Genomic DNA, 19883 nt, shown 5'->3' with positions numbered 1-19883 from the left:
CGCCCGCAAGAGAGAGAGAGAGATCCAACTGCAGTCGCTTGCGTGGTAGAGATGGCCTTCCACAACTTGCGGCCCTCAAAGCACAAGTTGACGAGGATGATAAGAAAGCAAGTCCATCTCACTAGCATTGAAGGAACTTCTAGATTTTCTAAAACTCTAATAGTGTTAAAGGTGGCCTAAGAGATTTGAAGAGATGACTGCAGTTTCTCATAGATCAGGATCGCCGTGCCAAGGAATTAAATGAAGCCTCAATGGAAGTAGACAAAGCCTTCTTTGAGAAAGATGAAAGCAAAGAAAGAATGCAAACCATTCAAATGCAATTCCCGCAAGAAGCTTGATCACAAGGAGGATAAGTGCTTCAAAAAGTTGGCCGGAGATCAAGCATAATTACATGCAAATTTGGTGGAAGGACGAAAATGAAGAGGAGGCAAAAACATCTAAGACAACAGGCGAGAAAGCCCTCACAGTGACGACAACAATTCTTTCTCTTGAAGAGGAAGATTATGACTAGGCCTTCTAGTTTGCCTATGCATGAGAGTCAAAGGCTTCTCTACCCAGGATGTCTTGCATAATTTGAATTGAATAATTCTTGTGTGTGTTTTCCTTTTGTAATGCCTTCTTGTTATAAAAGGCTCCACAATTCTCTTCATACCCCTTGCTTAGAGCAAGAGCGAGGGAGAAAAAAAAAGCGGAGGGGGGGGGGGGGGGGGGGGAGTGTTGGTTGATGTTGCGTAACTAATGTAGGCTGTCATGTGTGGTCAAGCTCCCATATCAGGCTTCACATGACTTTCAAGTGTTGACATCATAGTGTTCTTTTGTATCACATCATTGCAGTTTCGAGCCCAAATCACCATGGCTATTGAAGGTTTCTCAAACAACACCCACTCGTTTGTTGGGATTCAGAGCCATATATATGTGTGTCCATATATGTATGTGAACACTCCCTATGACTCTCTATGCGTGAACCCAAGATAAGTATGCATTCAAAGTGAGTCTATGAGGTAGATGAACCTCTAGGCTATAAAAGCAATGTACTTGGTGAAGGCTACTTGATCAACCAACAATTATTGAGTCATGCAATACTCTCTCTCTCTCTCTCTCTCTCTCTCTCTCTCTCTGTGTACCATGAATGTCAACTAGAAAACCCACCAACCTCAAGCTGATGCACAAAAAAATAAGCCAAAAAAACCAATCACATGTACTCTAGGAAGCAAGTGTATGTTTTTGCAAACTGCACAACACGTTTTTTTTTTGTTTCTAGGTTTTTGAAATATGTTATCTAATAGCATCCTTGTTTACTGTAAAAAACTAAAGCATGTTTGAAATGGCATGTAAGCCCAACGGAGCGTGCAGTGACAAATGCACCCACGTGTACGAGGGATAAAGATAGAGAGAGAGAAGGGGGAGGGAAAGATGGGAATACGGGATTCGCATGGCACACCACGCTGAGCAGGGAACAAGCCCCGCCCCCTCTTCAAGAATTTATTTCGAGAACAATCCACGGGCTTTTCCAAGCTTGGACCAATACAACAAATGGATACAATATCAAACATAGGTGTCGATGTCAAGATCAAGCCGAGGTCGATGTCAAGGCACAAGATAACTGATGCCGAGCTCACCACAAGGTTGACCCACAAGAATCTTACACCGGGCTAGTACCGAAATCCAATGTTTGATGTTCCCAAATATCCACAAAAGCTCTTTGTTCTCAATCCAATCCGGACAATGAGGATTTCCAAGAGATTCACACTAAGGTGGTACATGTGTGACTCCACAAAGCAACCCCTTCTTTCTAGAGGTTAAATAAAATGGCACTCTTTGGGTGCTGTTGATGATGATGACGGACGCTGGCACTACAAGCAGAGGCGGCTCTTCACTGGTGGTTCTCAGGGGGTATAGTAGTAGCGCTGGCGCACAGGGCAGAGGCACCGCAACGCTTCACAAGGCAAAGGAGCTGTAGGCAGTAGCAGTGACACACATGCGCTGCAGGCTACGCTCAGACGGGCTGGCGGCGCAAGTGCTGCAAAGCGGCGCTCAAAGGCTTAGGCGGTGTACAAGGGCAGCAGTTGGTAGCGAAGCTGGAGGCACATGCGTCTGGTGGTAAACACAAGCTGGGCAGCAGCGACCACAAAATAGCGCACAGTGGAGAAGCGGTACAACACAGGGAGACGCAACCGACGGACAAGGTGGCGCACAGCTGAGAGGGCGGTGGAAAGCGGCGATCCCAAGCTGCAAGTAGCAAGGCAACGCCGGCTTCTCGTGGAGCAGGACAGTGCGCGATTGTTGGCAGCGCACGGCGGATATAGGCGCTACTGAGGTGACTACCGACGGAAAGGAGATAGTAAGGTGATGAAGAAGATAAAGTTCTTGCTTTTCCCAAGGAAGTTCTCCACATAATTCTTCTATGAGCCTCCAAAAGTTCTTCTATGATCCACCAAGAGGGTGCATGCTCCCTTAAATACTTGAGGGGTTGCCTACTTTTAACCACACTTTGCTTTTGCCTTTATTTCCTAGCTTTTGTTTTATTCTCGTGCTTTTGCTTTGCCTCCTTGCTTTTGCTTTAATAATAGTCAACATTCTTGATTTATGCTTTTACAACTTCATGGCCTTGCTTTTTGGCCCTGGGAGAAGCTTTTTGCAAAAGCGGCTTTTAGCTTTTTGATCCAGTTCGATGTCCTCTTTCCAACGGTGCCCTTAGCTTTTTGGCCAACGAAGACTTTTGCTTCTTCTTGCTTTTGGACCCAGACAAGTGCTCTTTCGGATTCCAACTTTAGGAATCCTGTTTCCGTGTGTCCATCATCTTGTCTTTGTGTCCGGGGATGAGTTCTATCATGTGAAAAGAGCATGGAGGACCAAATGGTTACAAGGCACGTATGAAATGTGTTTCGTAAACTTTGAAACGCAATTCATTGCTACTGTGCCTCCAAAAGTGACCATCAACCTTACTATCCCGATCACTAACAATACCAACTAATAGCCCCTAAAGTCTACATAGACACTCCACGAATAGACGAGCTAGCTCGGAAGTCTTAACATCTTTTCTCACTGAAATAAAATGAGTCATTTTTGTCAATGGAACAACTACTGCCCACACAATGTTATGTTTTCTCTCCATCTTAGGTATTTTTTTAACATAATCCATGGAAATACTCTCCCATCTGCCAACAGGGAGATTGATGAAAAGCTAAAACCACGTGTGCATCCACCTAGAAAGTGTTAAGCCCCAAAAATGTCTTGAAAATTAACTGCTGGCTTGTGTACTTTGGAGCTAAAGGTTGGCCCACAGCTGTACAAGCAGTCCCACGCACCCCCTCCCTTCAGAAGTCACCTTCAGCAAATGTGCACCCGTTAGTGTGCAACTTAAACCTAAATTCTTGGTTAACAAACATATGAGCTCAAAAAGACCTTGGCTCTAAAAGCACATAAATTTGAAATGTGAAGTAAGAGTGAACCAGACAGCCAAACTGAAAAAACTCAGGAAAGTTAGGAGTGAAACAGACAGCCAAACTGAAAAAATACAGGAAAGTTCACACCGAATTAGCACTTACACGATCCTTCATTCTCCATTTCGAAACCAGACCACTTTCCGCAGGCCCTGCTGATGCGGAAGCTTCATAGGCATCTCTACGCACATCACTAAGGTAAACAGTTTGAGGTAGGTATGCAATTCTTGTACTACCAAAAGCCTCTTGTCCTGTGTTGTGTGCTGCCTCAGCATCCTCACCTTGACTCCCTCTAACTGGCTCATCATAGTTGTTAAGCGCCAAGAGCAGAGGCACCTGTGATCCTATCTGTGACCTAGCCATGATTCCTTCCTCACAACCCTCCTGTTTAAAAGCCACAAAATCCCCAAGAGCCATCCACACTACTCTTCTTTAGCCTTCCTAAAGTTACAGATGTACAGACCATTGGACTTCGTTTCACCAAAACATTCATAGACTAAAATAACTGTTAGAGACGTGTGTCAATAATTGGCATCCATATCAGGTAAATTAACATGACCAAACCAGTGACCCAAACCTCACGTTTTCCCCAGATAAGTAGATTCTGAGTGAACCATCTGTAACCTCCAAAAATCGTAGTGATCTGCTCTGAAGCTACAAAGAAATGCTAGAAAAGCCATATCCGCACTTCTCTGCAAAATCTTTAAGGACGACTTCCTCAACAACTGCAGTCTCCAAATAACCATGCTTCAACTGTGAAAAAGGTGTGCATCTCATGCAAGATCTGCAAAAACGCCTTCAAAGTGGTCCTATTTCCCTGCCTGCATAAGCTCCCAAAATCAATTCTCAACACCTGATTGAACGAATAAGATCCCTATACAGTATTCTCTGCTAAGCTCTGTAACATATTGTGGCAGCCCTGGTAGCAGCAACCTTCGCTTAGAAACCACGAGCAGTCTGGGACAATGCTACCAAAAACTTCAATGAAGATAAATGCCTGGCACTTTTACATTCTAGCCCTCGGGCAAAACGCTGTCTTATGACAGGAAGAATCTCAGGTTTATGTTCACCTTGCAGCAGAAAAACACATGAATCCTTAACAATCCAATCTGCTGGCATAGATTCCGAGCTCGGGACACCCCGGATGCCCCCGAAAACAAGGAGGACCTTCGGACAACCTTAATAACTCTGACGCTCCACTGCCTTCTCTTAGTCCGTAATTTCCAATAATCGTTGTGACTTCGGCAGGTATACCGAAGACCAAACAACGGCGGCAAACCCTAGAAAAATGGAGACAAAGCAGGCACAGAAGCTGCAGATATCATGAGTCGAAGACACCGTTGATCGCCTGCTGATGCGTTTACCCTTTCAGAGACAAGGAGATGAACGATCCGGAACGCCAAATCATGACAAGACCTGTGAGGTTGGGCGAAAGTCGTCCTGTACCGTCGATCTACGGGTGCAGAAACGCAAGCCTCTATAATGCAAGGGCCAGCTCACAGAGTTTGCTGTTGGCAGCTCTGATCTTGGCATTCATCGTGCATCCTCCATATTGAGGCGACTCTGTGTATGTTCGTCACAAAAGCTATAAAGGTAAACCAGGTAAGGTAATATTAGGGTTAGGGTCAGACGAATAACAGGCGTGCAGAAGTAGGCTGGGATTTAGGGTTACGTAGAAGGCATGGATGAACGGGCTAGGGATTGTCAGGCTATGATTAGGGCAAGGGCGCAGAAGCGGTTCGGTTGAAGGCAAATATGCGAGACAGGCAAAGAAGCATCTGGTGGTGGTGGTAGAAGGAGAAGATTTGGCCGGCGTTTACTCGCGCTAATGGCGCACAGCTGTGCCAAACCAAAAGGGCAAAAAGCCCTCTCCATAGAACCCACCACTACCAAATTTGGTCCACGCGTCAATAGCCAATTGGTTTGCCGGCTAACGCAATCAGATGTTTGGAAGAGTTGTCTGGAGTTTAGCTAATCAAGATACGCCACGTTTTTGCCGGCATGCTCTAAAACTCTTCTTTGACCCAGCCCGGCGAACGTGCAGGGAGACATGGGAAGGTGTCGGTGTGAAGGGAGGCCGAGTGTCTTTTCCTGTTGAACCTCACCAAGTTCTACAGGGGCGTTCAACACGTGACCTCCACGTGGAGGCCACGCTACTTTATTACTATCTTCAAGTTTTACGACTTGCATTGTGAGAAATTTAGGTCTCGGCTTGTATAGCTAGTTGCTCTTGCAACTTGGGCACATCAACAAGTGCTTCAAGCACCAATGAACATTCACACATGAGCTTTGCGTTGTAGGCCAATAAAGAAATCGATTGGACAAGATAGAAAGAAGAGCACATGACTACACTAGGGATCCTAGAAGGGGAAACAGCACTTGTCCAATGAATAGGGGAGGCTAGCCAGCCATCCATTGGAATCTGATGCCAACTTGGTCATCGACGATACATACTTGGGTGCATTGGGATATGGAAATGCAAGCTGGAGAGGCAAAATTGCTTGAGAAAGCACATTAGCTTGTCAAAATATATTTACTACAAGCAATCATTCTCATAATTATTTGGCTTTTAAATCACAAAATCAACAAAGAGAGGTTGTTCTAATAAGCAAGGACTGTTTGTTCAAGTAAACGTAACAATGAGTTGACCAACATGCTCATCTTTTTTTCAGGTTGAAAATTTTGCAAATGTTTTCAAGTAGTTTAGAATTTATCTATTCTTGATAAACAAGGTGGTCCATCAAATATTAACATGAACAAATGGCCTACAAGCTCCTCTCCATGCTCTCATAATTGAAGGTCTTACTCCAATCCAAAACATGGAGACTCCTCTAAGGTCATCACCTTTCCATTGGGTGGGTACCCTCACATCAAAATGGTATCTTCATTTGTGCCACCTATACTCAACTCTTGAAATAGATCGTGTTGCCTAAAAGTTGTTCAAAGGATAATTTCTTTATAATACGAAGACTTCATCTTAGACCATGAAACCAAACAAAGAGAGACAAACAAAACAAGGGGAAACACTGGAGTATTCTATTGTATTTTCTTTATTTTACTCAATTGAAGTTGCTAACCACCCTATGCAACTTGCTTTCAAATGTCACGTTTCATTGAGTGATTTTGACAAGAATGTGCTCCAAAGCATAAATGTTCTTATTTTCGCTTACACATGCTATCGTCTTCTAAAGTTAGCTTCTTCGTGTGACTCTAAGAGTGCCTTTCTCCTTGTCATTTTTCAACCATAATATTTGTGTGAAACATGAGAAATCAAAAAACATAGAACTCAAGTAACTTGATTGATACTCTAATGCATAATTTTACAAGTGATCTAAGAACTCTTTAAAAAACCATTTGTGATATCCTTGATTTATCCTCCTAAGGGAAAATTTCTCATGAAGAAGTTTTATCAACAATTTCATAAGCTTATGGGAATTGCAAGGGGATGTGGACACACCTTCATGTTTGATAAGCATAAACACAAATGACCAATGTGTTGGCCAAAAAAGGGGGAAACTCCATAATGTAATTCAAAAAGGTTGTTTAAGGTGGAATATAGCCATTGGCTTTTTCCCAATTGTGACATGATAGGTTTTTGGGCATTTATGCTATTAGTTTCCCTACAATGAAGTGTGAATGTCACCATCACTTTGGCCAAGTTTTGTGAGGAATTTGTGATTGTGCTAGTATCAGCATAGATACAAACTTTATGGCCAAGTTTCACAAGCCCAACTAAATAAGCTTGTCGAAAAAGATTTTTAACAGGAAACCGAAAGACATAAAATCATAAAGACAATAAGATTCCAACTCAAAATGCATTGAAAAAAAAGCATTGACAAACCAAGTGGACCATGCCTCAAAAGACCATGTGCTCAAAATTTGCACCTTTGTTATCACACACAAGTGGGATCTTTTTGAAAGCACACATGTAGTAATAAACATGAAGAAATGGTCTAGCCTTCTTTATCTTGTAAGTTGAAATTAAAATAGTTTTTCAAACTATTACTTGGTATTAGTGATCCTCAAAACCAAAGATGGTGACTCACAAGTGTTACCCTTGGTCACTTTAAGAAGTCATTACCGACAAACAAAAAAGCCTTGCTCGCCTTACATCTCATTGTTGCTCATTAATGTTTGACAAGACCTCATCTTGCACCTACACATTTTAAGAACCTTTCATGACCTAGGTTCCTTCTAATGCGAATCAAATCAATAAAAGAAAAAAGTGAAATGTAAAAGATATGCTGCTTGAAAATGTTCTTCAAATCAACAAAAGAAGAAAGTGTAATGTAAAAGATATACTACTAAAATATTCTAATGTAGTGTAAGTTCAATTCTCATAGGTTTCTTTTAAAAGTCCTAGTGCATAATTCTTTTTGTTAAGGTTAGGTTGTTGGAGTCAAGAGCTATTGATACCTCAAAAAAGAAAATATTATAATAATCCAAACATTTTGGATCCTCATAGCATATTAAGGGCATAAATTAAAAGAGAAAAGAATGCCAATAATGATGATCAAACTTTGTGAAAAATGCGCCTTGAGCGTCGAAGGCCAACCTTTGTTGAATAAAAATCTATACCTTGAGTGTTTTTGGCCAACCTATGTTGAATAAAAATCTGCGCCTTGAGTGTTGTAGACCAAAATATTTTAATGTCAAAATGACCAAAATCAAATCTAACCATAAATCTATATGGGTTATAAGATTATAGATGCGAGGAAACAATCCACAAAGAGCTTTTAAGACACCAGTGGTGGCAGATGACAATACAAATAGGCTATTGAGGAATTATTAGAATAAAAAATCACTTGCTCTCCAGAAGAACATGATAAACAACATGGAATGACTTGGCATATTAGTATCCTTATAAAGGAGGAACAAATATTGCCTAATCTTCTCTATCTTATTTCGGAGCTACAACATGGCGGCTCTTGGCAATAGGCCTAGAGTGTTGCCGGCACCTTTTATTCCCAATCGTGCAGCTGGCCTCAACAGTTTTGGTGAGAATGGCGCATAGAACTTTGTTGGTGCTTTCTTCTTGGCCAATATCTTGGGGGTAATATGGGGAATATTTTCTATGAGTGACAAGGAATTCTTGTGAGAGGATTTGGATTACCTCATTAATAAAGTGCATTCCATTTCGCTCACAATCTCAAGGGGGCAACCAAAGCATGTGATAACTGACTCATACAGGAACTTTGTGTGGTAGAGCACGCATCAGCTTTACGGCGGGTAGCCCGAGTTTTGACCCATTTCGTGTAGTAGTTTGCAACGATAATATATCGAGCTTGAGTGTATCTCACCACCACAGGACTAACGGGCCCAATGAAATCAATGCCCCACTTTTTGAATGGTTGGCAACAAGGACACAACAGGGTTCAGGAGGGGCATGTCGTCCTTAAAGTAGGAAATTACCGCTTGTTGGCATTCATCGCACCGCTTGACGTATTCTATTACATCAGCCATTAAGGTGGGCCACCATAACCCGACTGTGAGGACTTTGCATGTAGTGATATTTGCCAGCAAAGTGCCCCCCAACACAGGCAGAGTGAGCCTGTTTTAAGAGGAAGATGTATTCGTCTTCATTGGACACAACATTTGATAATTTTATCCTTCCCCTATCTATGTAGAGTTGGCCTGCAATGAGTTGGTAGGGGGCCGCCTGTTTAAGGAGGCATCAGGCATGGTCCTTGTTTAGGAGCAAGTCAACTGGTAAGCCATTAGCTAGAAAGTGTGCTATCTCCTCACCCCATTTAGGAATTAAACATAATTGGAACAGGGCAGTATCTGGTAAATCATCATCAACTCCCACGAACGGCTCACCATTGGGGATTCTTTACATGTGGTATGCCAAGACATGCTAGAAGCCTTTCTACACTATGATAGTGAAGTCGACGAACCCAAGTAAGATCTCCATGTCTAACCCAAAACTAGCAGTTGAGTAACCCCCACTCCCCTTCTTCTATCTAATCTTATGCCTAGAACCGTGTGTGTGTGTGTGTGTGTGTGAGAGAGAGAGAGAGAGAGAGAGAGAGAGAGAGAGAGAGAAGGGCACTCAATCTTTTGAAGGCCGGTCTAAGAGTAGGTTGAGACTCACCAGAGAGAGGCACGTCTGGCCCACTTGTAGTTATAAAGCACATAAAAGTAAATATGAGATTAATAATATGATGACTACTTAGTCTTTGATGCTTTTGAGGAATGTAATGGGAAAAAAATAAAAGCTCTCTTTTTAAATACAACCAAGAAGGAAAATTGCCCTGTTAAAGAAGGAAGGTCTAAGAGTGGGCCAAGACTCGCTAAAGAGGCATGTAGTTATAAACTATGAAGAAGATATCATATAATAAACTACTAGTGTTCATGAAATTACAATAACAAGCACATAAAAGTAAATATGAGATTATTAATATAATGACTACTTACTCCTTGATCCTTTTGAGGAACAAAATGGGAAAAAAACAAAGCTTACTTCTTATATGTCTCTAGTGGGTATAGACGAGCAAGATTTGAACACAAATTTGGCCCAATGAATCCAATCCCTTTACCATCAAACTACACAAGCTATAAGCTTAAGTGAACATACTCAATATAGTGCATAATCCATTGGTTCTTGCTAAAAATCAGTGATACAAAAAAACCAACAATTCACACACCTGGATTCTTGTCAATGATCATGATGGGTAGGTTCTTTGTGTATAGGTTAGCACACACAAATGAGTTATTTTTTCAATAAAAAATGCATATACTACCAATTCTGTTACGTTTAAATATTTAACATAGGTTGGCCTACGACACTCAAGGCACAAATTTTTATTCAACATAGTTTGGCCTACTACACTCAAGGTTTAGTTTTTTATTCAACATAGGTTGGCATATGACGCTCAAGGCACATAAATTTTTCTAATTGTTCTATTGTGTTGAAATATTTTAGCCTACAATGCTTGTGTATAATTTTATTCAACGTAGGTTGGCCTAAAGTTCTAATTTTGAGCATGTATTTATGTGTTCCTCGTTTGAGGATCCTTATTGTCTCCTTGTCACACAAATTTCAATTTTCTTTGTCTTCTTTTTATTATCATGTTTAATGTTTATTTTTTATTGGAACTATTGTACTACTTAAAGAGGGAATATGTTGACAGTCTACGGAAATATTCCTTCTAAGAATATAGGTTGATTATTTAAAAATTGACTATAAATATCAGATGAGTCTTTGCAATAAATGAAAAGAAGTGAAGAATGAAAGAGTGCACCTTGGTTGTAGTTTTTCGGGGGCATATGTCCCTTGCCCCCCCCCCCAAAAAATTTAAAATTAATAAAAATGAAAAATATTTTATATACGAAAAAGTATCACGTCAAGAAATTTGCAATGATTCAAGTATTGCTAAATAGTGTACATATACCATTTTAGGAGATTGACTTCAATATGGGCTCCCTCACCATACCCAATTCAAACTCGCAATCTTACACAATCTATTACAAGCCTTTGTATCTTTAAGAATGTACTAATTATGGTACGAAGAGTATGCCACATTCAAGAAAGTCTTAAAATAAAACATTTTATTCATTGCTAGATGTAACATGCCTAAGGTGGAGTAATTTTTGTAATATTATTTTAAAAAAAAACCCATGCTTCCATCTCTTATCTTAAATCTCCTTCTCATCTTTGAATTACTAAATTATTAAATATTTGATGATGTAAATCAATTAATATGTCAATAAGATGCATAATTGTATGGGGGATAAGCCATGTGGGAGGAATGTGGTCTGAACCTCTAGAGGTGGGTGGCTTTAACACGTGACAACAACTAGACAATATGGTGGCAATTTTTGAAGGAGGGGGAGGGGGGGGGGTAAGGGACATGCACATGAGTGAAGGCTTGTGGGTAAATCATCTAGAGGAAGAAATGGGCAGATAACCTTTAGAGTTCCCAACAGCACAAGGCATGAGTAATTGTGCACTGGGGAAAAAAAAAACTTTCACAAATAAGCATTAGTTAGGCAAGGGAGAGACCTCCTTGTAAGAGGGGGTGTAGTACTTACACTTCCTTGCTAGAGGGGGAGTTTTGAGTGTGAGTATGTGTGTGTATATGCATGCATGTGCATACATGTGAGTACGGGTTTTTGAGTGAGCACGTGTGTGCATGTATGCATGTGCATACATGTGAGTACGGGTTTTTGAGTGTGAGCATGTGTGTGCATGATATTGTGTATATATGCATACATGTGGATGTGTGTGAATATGCATGCATGTGCATGTGTGTGAATATGCATGCATGTGTATGTGTGAGTTCCTCACAATTTTTTTGATTTGTCAAAAATATACATGTGTGTGTATATACATGCAAGTGTATGTGTGTGTGTGTGTGAAAAAATTCCTCACAAAATTTTTGATTTGTCAAAAATATGCATATTGAGCTTGTGCATTCATGTTTATTGGTCAAATTTATGACGCTAGAGAAGTGCATGAATATCTTATATAGGAATAGGGTATATAACAAAGCATTAGAGAAGCTATTCTACGCACGAAAAGGCTTCTATCGCATCATTCTTTATTTCTATCACATTATTCTTATCAAATCAAATGGGGCAACTATTGATTAAAAGGATCTTATTTTTTGAAATAAATAAATTTTACACATTATCATGTGGGATCTTGCCTTTTATGTGAATTTAAGGATTTATTTATACATGTCTTAGTATCTGTTCAAGGAAATGTACATAACACAAGATAGTAGATTTTAGTCATGATTGAGGCCCTTTTTGTTATAATCATATTTTTATTTTTTTATTGAAACTTTCTCAAAGAATTTTTAAGCAAAGTCACAAACACAATGAAAAATTCATCTATGTATATGTAATTCATTTTTGTTAAAATAATAATAATAATAATATATATATATATATATATATTTTTTTCATAACTTTCTCAAAGAAATTTTAAGCAGGTCACAAACACAATGAAAAATTCATCTATGTATATGTAATTCATTTTTATAAATATAATGGTAATCTCAAAATCAAGTATATTGAGAATTGTTTAAGATACATTTATGGCTTTCTGTATATTTTAAAAAAGCACCAATTTTTTAAATGACCCAACACTTAGTTGAAAATCCTACCCAATTATTATCAAAATCAAGTATATTGAGAATTGTTTAAGATACATTTATGGCTTTCTGTATATTTTAAAAAAGCACCAATTTTTTAAATGACCCAACACTTAGTTGAAAATCCTACCCAATTATTTCTTTATACCATTTGGTTGAGTAGTTTCATCACTTTTCAACATCATGTGTAAAATTTATCTCACATCTACATAAATCAAACTTGAGCCATTTTGTGCTTCAATTAAAAGACTACTATTAATACATTCCAATTTGCAAGTTTTAGAAGGGGTAACCCTAATGTTTGGCCATTTAAATGAGGTTTTAGAAGGGGTAACCCTAGTGTTTGGCCATTTGAACGAGGTTTTAAGCCCAAGAAGCTTGGATTTTGTTGCGTAAAGCCAAGGAATTACTTAGCAAGTATGATTAGGAGTGATATCCACTATGAAAGCATTGGCTACAAGCTCCTTAAATTATGTGGATTAGAGTGTTTTCCATTCCATATGCATTTGTTTGCACAGTTGGTGGCATCACAACATACAAAATCAACCCAAAAAAAAACATTGGTAGCATTAGAGCACATAAAAATAAATGGTTGTTAAGCATCCCTTAAATGGATAAACTCTCTAATTAGGATTAAGAACATTTGGTTCATTGTGAAAAACTCTAGTTTTTCATACCGTGTAAAACAAAAACTCTGGTTTTTCACATCATAGGGTGGTATACATTTAGCATCAAAAGCGCATTTACATGGCTTTCTCACTTCATCATGGGTGTCAAAAAGCCCAAAAAAGCTTAACTTAGACACCGTGAGAGGGAAAAATTCAACCAATTTTTGTTGCCACATAAGGTCGTCCAAAAATCGCCATGCTGTATCAAAGAGGCTATCTAACTTCCTAATGTGATCAAATAAGCCCAAATAAGCTAAATTTCACAAATGCGAAAGAAATTTTTGCCGTCGCAAAAAAAATAATTGGTTTTTAATGCCATTTACGATCTTCCAAAATATCAGCATACTGACTAAAGGGGGGTACTAACATCATCAAGAATCATCCACAAGTCCTTCCTAATATGAAAAGATCAATATCTAAGCGCATGATACATGAGAATGCCTTGATCGTGAAAATCTCTAGATTTCTATGCCCATGAAAAAGTCACTTAAATTATAAGTCCACAAACAAGAGTAGATCAGAAACTCATTAATAATCTACAAAGCTCCTAGATCATCAATAGCTAGTCCATATCAATGGGCAAGCTAATTAGCTTGCCATTCTTAATTTCAATTGGCTAACTACTATAACATATATACTCTGTGGGTAAACACAAGTATTATACTCGGTTGAAGAATTGTAAAGTATATACTCAAGCCCATTGGCAAAAAAAATTATAAAGTCCAAAAGAACCATAGCCTCATAATTGGCATCCTTCGAAGTACATATTTGGATTGAGAGGGCATGGTAGGGGCGAAAGCATGGTCCATGGTATGACCCGTCACCTAGATTTCCATTTGAAAGGTGCAAGCTTAATAAGTTGTCCACTAACACAATTAAGGTGCAAAATCAATAAGTTGTCCATGGTATGACCCATCACCTAGATTTCCTTTTGAAAGGTGCAAGCTCAATAAGTTGTGAACACAATTAAGCCATAGTTGTTCAACAACCTAAACCTCACCAACATCTGGGCCCCCTCAGCAAAAGTTTTACACACATTCCATACTCATGAATCGTGAAGAAGTTCTCCATTAGCCTCTCCAACAATCAAGAGTTTGAATCTCACCTTCAAGCACTCTATGCTTGCTTAGAAGGTTAAAAGATGCAAGTTCACACCATCTCTAAGGTATGCAAAGCCTTGGAAAATACGCCGCTTGTTTGGTGGAAAGTAATTCCTACATCAAAGGAGGAATCTAAAGTCGCTGTCTTCTCTGGAAGCAGTTCTATAAAGATGACCTAACTGGCGCAATTCAACTACCGATTGGAAATTGTAGAGTTATGGTTGCACCTACCTAATTACATCAACGGAGTTAAAGCATCGATCACAACTTGTCTACCATCGGTGAACAAGTTGTTCACCTACCAAGATAATTATAAAAGCTCGTCTTGTATGCAGTTGAAAGGGAATAAGAGTATACAATAAGTGTACAAGAAGCCACCATGCTGTGTACAAGAAGCCACCTAGTTGAGTATGTAGCCTGAGCCTAACACTCACAGCACTATATGATTGTCAAATCTAAGTTGATTGAGCTCCTTAGCCTTTCAAACACACATTGCACACAAATGTGGTCTGATGATGAACAAAATTTGCAAGAGTGTATATGTGGATCCCACCCTCACTCTTGCAAAGTTTGGTCATCATTGGACCACATTTATTTATAATGTGCATTGGAAAAGTCAAATTTTCAATGTGTTGTGGCCTTAGAAAGCCCCCTAAAAATCGGGCTTTCCCAACACGCATTGCCTTCAAATGTGGTCCAATGGTGATAAAACTTTGTAAGAGTGTATATGTAGACCCCACCCTCACCTGTTGCAAAGTTTGGTCAGCATGGAATCACATTTGGTTGCAATGTGCATTGGAAAGGCCCAATTTTCAATGTATTTTGGCCTTAGAGAGCCCACTGAAAATTGGGGGTTCTCTAAGGCCACAACACATTGAAGCACCATTGGAAAACATTTGGTTGCATGCATTGGAAAGACCCAATTTTCAATGTGTTGGAAAGACCCAATTTTCAATGTGTTGTGGCCTTAGAGAACAATGTGCATTGGGTATTTCCAATGCACATTGCAACCAAACGTGGTCTGATGGTGGCCAAACTTTGCAAGAGTGAGCATATGATCCACATGCTCACTCTTGCAAAGTTTGGCTACCATCGGACCATGTTTGGTTGTAATGTGAATTGGAAAGTTCTAATTTTCAAAGTGTTGTGGCCTTAAAGAGTCCCCCTGAAAATTGGGCCTTTTCAACACGCATTGCATATAAATGTGATCCGATAATGACAAAACTTTGCAAGAGTGTATATGTGGATGCTACCCTCACTCTTGCAAAGTTTGGTTATCATCAGACTACATTTATTTGCAATGTGCATTGGAAAGACCCAATTTTCAATGTGTTGTGGCCTAAGAGAGCCCCGTAAAAATTGGGCCTTCCTAACACACATTGTAACCAAATGTGGTCCAATGGTTGACAGAACTTTGCAAGAGTGTATACGTGGACCCCAATCTCACTCTTACAGAGTTTGGTCACCATCATACCACATTTTTTTGTAATGTGAATTGAAAAGACCCAATTTTCAATGTGTTGTGGCCTTGGAGAGTTCCCTAAAAATTGGGCCTTCCCAACACTCATTGCAAATAAATGTGGTTTGATGGTGAAAAAACTTTGCAAGAGTGTATCTGTGGACCCCACCCTCACTCTTACAAAGTTTGGTCACCACATCAAACCATATTTGGTTGCAATGTGTATTGGAAAGGCCTAATTTACAATGTGTTGTGGCCTTAGAGAGCCCCTAAAAATTGGGTCTCTCTAATACACATTGCAACCAGATGTTATCCGATAGTGCCTTAGACAGCTCCTTGAAAATCGAGCCTTTCCAACACACATTGCACACAAATGTGGACCGATGATGACCAAACTTTGCAAGAGTTCATATGTGGATCCCACCCTCACTCTTGCAAAGTTTGTTCATCATCAAGGTTTTTTTTAGTGAGGATTTTCAAGCGAGTGCTTTTTGGGAATTGGGCAAGCGGATTCCAAAAAGATACCCCCCTCCATGAAGAGAGAGAGGGGATAAGCAAGTTGGAGAGAGCAACATGACATAATTATTTGAGAGGGAGAGAGTGATAGTGAGCTAGAGGGAGTGAACACAGAAAAACATGTCAACATCACATCCTCTACATTGAGGTTATTGGTTCAAACTGAAATAAAAACAAGATCATTTCATGACAACTTCCAAATACAGAAATGTAAAAACTATCATCTTTACTACTATGGGCCTTGCTTTTTCTCCGGTGTGTAGGTACAAAGTAAGCGAATGGTGTTCATACCCTTTCGCACTTCCTCTAGCAAGACACACTCACATGATTCATAAACCATGGGCTCGCCATATCACAATTAAGCCCACCACTTTGTCCTTATCTTGAGAAATAGCATCGTCATTTCAAGGAAGTGGAAATGATGTGAGACCTTGCCAGACCTTACCATGCTTGTGCACCATCTGTGGTCTTTTGCGTGACCTCCACGTTGGTGGCCTCTCTCTAGATATGCGCAGCAACAACTTTAATGCTAACATTTGATGAAGCCATCAAAAACAAAATGAAGGAGGTTTAGGGTGGTGTACTCTACTAATAAGGCTTGGTGGAAATGGTGTATAATAAAGTGCTTTAGAGGTTGCCTCTTTATTTATAGCAGTGGGAGAGGTGCACTCTTCTTTTCCAACAAACAAAATAAAAACAATATTTGTCTTTTTTAATGTTAATAATAAAGGCATCTTTCCTTGATTTTCTACACCACAATAATAAAGGCATCTTTTGAACTTGTTTGGGAAAGAGTAAGTATGTATTAGAGCACCTTCACCCTCTCTCTTCTCTCCTCTTACATGATTTTAACCCAATGAATTTTCGCAATGTGAATACCATTCATCAATACATAACATTCTACAATACCGGACCTGCTTGAAAATGCACAACCCATAGTTAGAGGGGGAGAAGGGAGGGAGGGGGGGAGATAGACATTACATAATTAAACCCTCTATAATGAGGTTACTTCCACAAAGGTTATATAGGTCCCAAAATACTAGAGGTGAACTGATTATTCATGTAGTCAATTGTCTAAATTAGGGTACGTTCTCCTATAAGGCAAGGCATTGTAAAGCTCAAGGTTGGATAGGATAGGTTGGTGGATGAACATATTCTCACCCTGGCTTAATCCTAGCACATGTAAATAAATGAATTACAAGTACTTGCATGTAAGATACAACTTCTTCTTGGATTCTCTATTTGCAAAATCTGGACACGTACAACACAGTTCGTCTTTCAGATGCACATCATATTTTCCCACGTGTGCATCATCCCCATTGTTAAGGCTCACCCTAACCCTCCTTAAAACACATCCAAAAAGAGATTACCTGGTGAACCATAACTGTCGTGAGGATCTTTCCAATGGTCGAGCTCGTAATCCTTGAGGTCTCAAAGCTCTACAACTCCTTGAGAAGCAATTCCACCGCGTCTCCCGCAAGTGTTGTCACATCGCCGCGTTGCATTATGGGTCCTTGTCCCTTCTCTCACCTCACTTCACTCACACACACTCACTAGTATGCATTAGGGAGAGAGATTAGCAAGAGGATTAGCAAGAGCAAGACTCAATTGCACAATGGGAGAGTATGTTGTATTATGAGAGAAATTCACTTATATGCATGGCCATAAGTGTTCACACTCACTTAAACTATGACCGGCTGGGCACTTTAGGCTCATAAGAGGCCTAATGCTATTATAATGACTACTCTCATAATATATCCATGAAGTACATCACTTTAGGACTTCATCCTATCTTGCTACAACACGCTCTTGAAGCGAGAATTGCCATAAATACTCCGTCACACCATTACGGGCGCCCATCCAAGTTGTAGCTTTGGACACTATTGCTTGATATCTTAAATGTATGACCCTCCCTTTGGTGTATCTATTGTGACTCCTTGATGTAAGATAATGGTGGTAGCTCTTGTTAATCCTAGAATTGGATTAACATTTCCCACTTCCTGATGACGATCACGTCCTTGTGATTGTGTTGAAGACTTTTGTGTGGGGAGAATGAACAAGCTTTGTCGATGGCTTTGATCTTGAATGACATTCAATGGTTTGTGTTCCTCCGCCGGAAGGAATAAGAAAAGCTAGTTAAGGAATGAAGAGGTTAGTGGTGTATTGGAAATTCCTAAAACGGAGTGGGGGTTTTTTTTTTGCGAATGATTACATTTTTATATTTGTGTGAGTCGGTTTTTTTTTTTGGGCTCACTTTGTTTTTGACAATCATCGGCAAGGTTACATGTGATTTTTATTAGTGGGGTACTAATTGGGAGATAAGAGAGAGAAGGATCCGGAGGAACGTAGACTTAATCATCAGAACGAGATGGTGATTCTCAGTTCCTCATTTGATTCATTGAAGCAACATTCATCATTTGAAGTAATTGGCTTGTGATGATGTCCCTTTGTGTGGCAGGATTCTTGTCAAATGTTGTTGAGTAGGACCTGATCCTATCTTCTTCAACCCATGTGCATTTTATGTTTTTATGTATATTTAAGTGCTCTTAGAAGTAGATTTTCATAAAGTATAAGAATTAAGTCATATAGACTCTTATTGAACTGCTCTGTGTTGAAGTAGCGACTTGTTGGTGAGGATTGACAGAATTACGTCGACTTGCGAGGCTAATATAGATATCTTCACTAAGGATTGAAGATCATTGATTTGTGAAGATGGTGGCATAGTTTGGAGAGGTTGAAGATCATTGATTTGTGAAGATGGTGGCATCGTTTGGAGAGGTTGCAATTTGAAGGAAAATTCCAGGCAATGGGTTGTACCATTAACCAGGCTTTTGTCCACTATGGTCCCCCCATCCAGAGATGTACCTGGAAGTTGTTGATGGTGAGGCATTGGTGTGCAAATATTCTCCAGTGCATTAGTATGGATTCGTACTCATGGAGGAGCTGCTACATTAATTTAGCCAAAAGAATAGTAAGCAATAAGCTTAACAAATATATAGCGGCTATTGTGTGATATGGCTTAATCCATGATGAGACTTAAATTGTGAAAGTGCAGATAGAACTCCTTGAATTTGTAAATTTTGACCTCGATTTTTTTTCTCAAGACGTGAAACACTGAGGCGTGAAAGACCAAACGTGAGCCATCATGACGTGAATGAGCAGACATGAAGATCCAAGACGTGAAAGTCATGACATGAATCTGCAAACGTGAAAGTCATGACGTGAAGATCCAAGACGTGAAAGTCATGACTTGAATCTATAGACGTGAAAGTAATGACGTGAAGATCCAAGATGTGAAAGTCACTCATGACGTGAATCCATAGACGTGAAAGTCATGACGTGAATCTGCAGATATGAAAGAACAGACGTGAATCCGTAGACGTGAAAGTCATGACGTGAAGATCCAAGACGTGAAAGTCATGACGTGAATTTGCAGATGTGAAAGTCATGACGTGAAGATCCAAGACATGAAAGTCATGACGTGAATCTGCAGAGACTGACCAACTGTGTTTACACATGCTTAGGATGAATCATTTATCATTTCTAGAGGGGTGACAAGAGCATTGTTATTTAGTTCTTGATGTGCTCTCAAGTCC

At 39.7% G+C, this 19883-nt stretch overlaps 1 protein-coding gene across 3 annotated transcripts in view; it reads right to left on the bottom strand.

Moving 5' to 3' along the window:
- LOC147641040 (regulatory-associated protein of TOR 1-like) overlaps positions 1-5294 on the bottom strand; it is a 133256-nt gene extending 127962 nt beyond the window's left edge. For 2 of the 3 annotated variants that reach the window (XR_015268790.1, XM_086817721.1), the window contains exon 1: positions 3549-5294. Coding sequence is in view for 2 of the 3 variants with exons in the window: in XM_086817721.1 (XP_086673847.1) it covers positions 3549-3860 (312 nt within the window). In the remaining variant the exon portion in view is untranslated. The remainder of the gene's footprint in view (positions 1-3548) is intronic. The other variant, XM_086817726.1, reaches the window with a different exon arrangement.
- Between the last annotated feature and the right edge of the window lie 14589 nt (positions 5295-19883).

Source organism: Cibotium barometz, chromosome 2 (assembly GCF_041138505.1).
Source record: "Cibotium barometz isolate CiBa-2024 chromosome 2, ASM4113850v1, whole genome shotgun sequence".
In the NCBI taxonomy this organism is placed as follows: Eukaryota; Viridiplantae; Streptophyta; class Polypodiopsida; order Cyatheales; family Cibotiaceae; genus Cibotium; species Cibotium barometz.
The sequence above is the reverse complement of the archived record's forward strand: the minus strand, read 5'-3'. Positions and strand labels throughout refer to the sequence as shown.